Genomic DNA, 1,767 nt, shown 5'->3' on the forward strand with positions numbered 1-1,767 from the left:
TGATGGCTCCACTGAAAAGAAAGGGGGAAAAAGTCACATGTCAGTCTAATTTTGGAAACCGGCCCTCCCTGCCCGACGTGCACCCACATGCTCACCCAAAGGGCAATTCCTGCCAGCTCAGCCAGGTCTAGCAAAGCAGCCTCTCTCTTGCTGCTGACCCAGAGTTGCTAGGCAGCTCTGCCCGACAAGTGCCTAAAGTCTGGATGGAGAAAGCATCCTGGTTTTGCGCATATCGAAGAGAAAAAGGAATGACTTTCTAAAGGTATGAAGGTCCTTCCACTGTAAGTACTCCAAAGCCTACGATGTCCTGTCCTCCACTCAAACCTCTCTACGGGACTGTTGGAGCATGGCAGCAGGACAACTGCTCTTCTGTGGGGCTGCAGCCTTGCTCCCACACCCATCAGACAGCCTTTCCTTCAGAGAGCTTCAGCAATTCCGAAGTGCTTTTTTGCAAAGTTAGGTGATCTTTAGTAGCCCCTTATTTTAAAAGGGCTCCTTTAAAAACTCCTCACAAGGTCGCCCCTCTTGTGGAAGGGTACACGTGGACTGAATCCTTAAGATACAGGTCCGCTGTAGTTTGCAAACCACCACGAAGTTGTACCTCCCCCCGAGTAACAGTGCACATGTGAGTTTGGTCTGACCCTTGGGTGTGCAGAGGCCGCCTAATGAGGCAGAGCAAGCCGGGAAGCCACAGTGATGGCAGCTTGATTTCAGGCTGCGTTGCCCCTTCTGGTCCACAAATCCCACCTGCCCGCTGCTTGGGCAGAAGTGCTGCCACACACTGAGGTACTGTGAAGCCAATCACAGCCATGTTTGAACCAACAGTGATTTGAAGATGCAGCTCTGCTGCCCTGCGGTCACTCAGTGACCTCCCCCAGTCTCTGTCCTGTGTCCAGCACAGATAAATGATGATGACTTTTAACCAAGGCCACACAAGAAAAGAGTTTCCTCTTAGTCCAAGGCACACAAGGGATCGATAAAAGATGCAGGGGTTTTCATCTCTAGTTTACCAGCTAGAATTAATGAAAAAAAAAAAGTGCTTTTTTTTTTAATCTCTGGAGATTTTTGATCTCTACTGTAGGTTTGTTTTATTTTTAAGGGGTTTTTTTTTGATCTCTGGTTTACCAGCTAGAACAAATGAAATTCAACTAGAAAGAAACTTGTCATGGCACACATGATACACTGCCATCCCACCTGAACTCAGAGAATGTCTCAGGGGCTTTCGGGCAATCCTGTTTGTGAAGATTTTGAGAGCTCACAAGGCACACGTACATTCCAGAGGAGAAGCTGTACTGACATACGCTCCTTCGAGTATGTTTAAACCATTTATTCACATCAACGTCTTCTATGAATTTAAAGCACAAGAGCCACCAAGCTGGCCTGGGAGTGCTCCCTTCCCCTCCTTCCAAGCACATGCTGGTGGGCAGCGGGTCTGCCCCAGTACGAGAAATGGCAGCACCGGTTCTGCACGTGGGAGGGATGACTGGCAGCAAGCCATGGAGAGGTGGGCAGGGGGATGCAGACGACAGAGGCAGACAGAGAAGGTCAAATGCTACAGGAGGGTGCTCGAGGGGTTACCTTGGTTGCTCTCTGTCTCCATGGTTTGACCGGTTGGATCCTGTGAGCTCCCGTTCCCCACGACAGGTTTCGGGGGCTGCACGCCGGCGGAGGAAGCTGCATGAGCCAGCTGGGGAAAAGGTCCGGGGAGATGCGGGGGGGGCGGCTGGCGAGGGTGGTAAGGCACACCCGGCGGGCACACGCGGGAGG

The 1,767-nt window shown here is 51.4% G+C and overlaps 1 protein-coding gene across 1 annotated transcript in view; it reads right to left on the reverse strand.

Annotated features, from left to right (window-relative positions):
• The window catches only part of CECR2 (cat eye syndrome chromosome region, candidate 2), a 44,380-nt gene that overhangs the window by 2,848 nt on the left and 39,765 nt on the right, over window positions 1-1,767 (reverse strand). Inside the window, exon 16 of the mRNA XM_010145349.1 lies at window positions 1,579-1,764. Coding sequence (XP_010143651.1) covers window positions 1,579-1,764 — 186 coding nt within the window. The remainder of the gene's footprint in view (window positions 1-1,578; window positions 1,765-1,767) is intronic.

This window comes from Buceros rhinoceros, unplaced genomic scaffold (assembly GCF_000710305.1).
Source record: "Buceros rhinoceros silvestris isolate BGI_N320 unplaced genomic scaffold, ASM71030v1 scaffold22720, whole genome shotgun sequence".
Classification (NCBI taxonomy): domain Eukaryota; kingdom Metazoa; phylum Chordata; class Aves; order Bucerotiformes; family Bucerotidae; genus Buceros; species Buceros rhinoceros.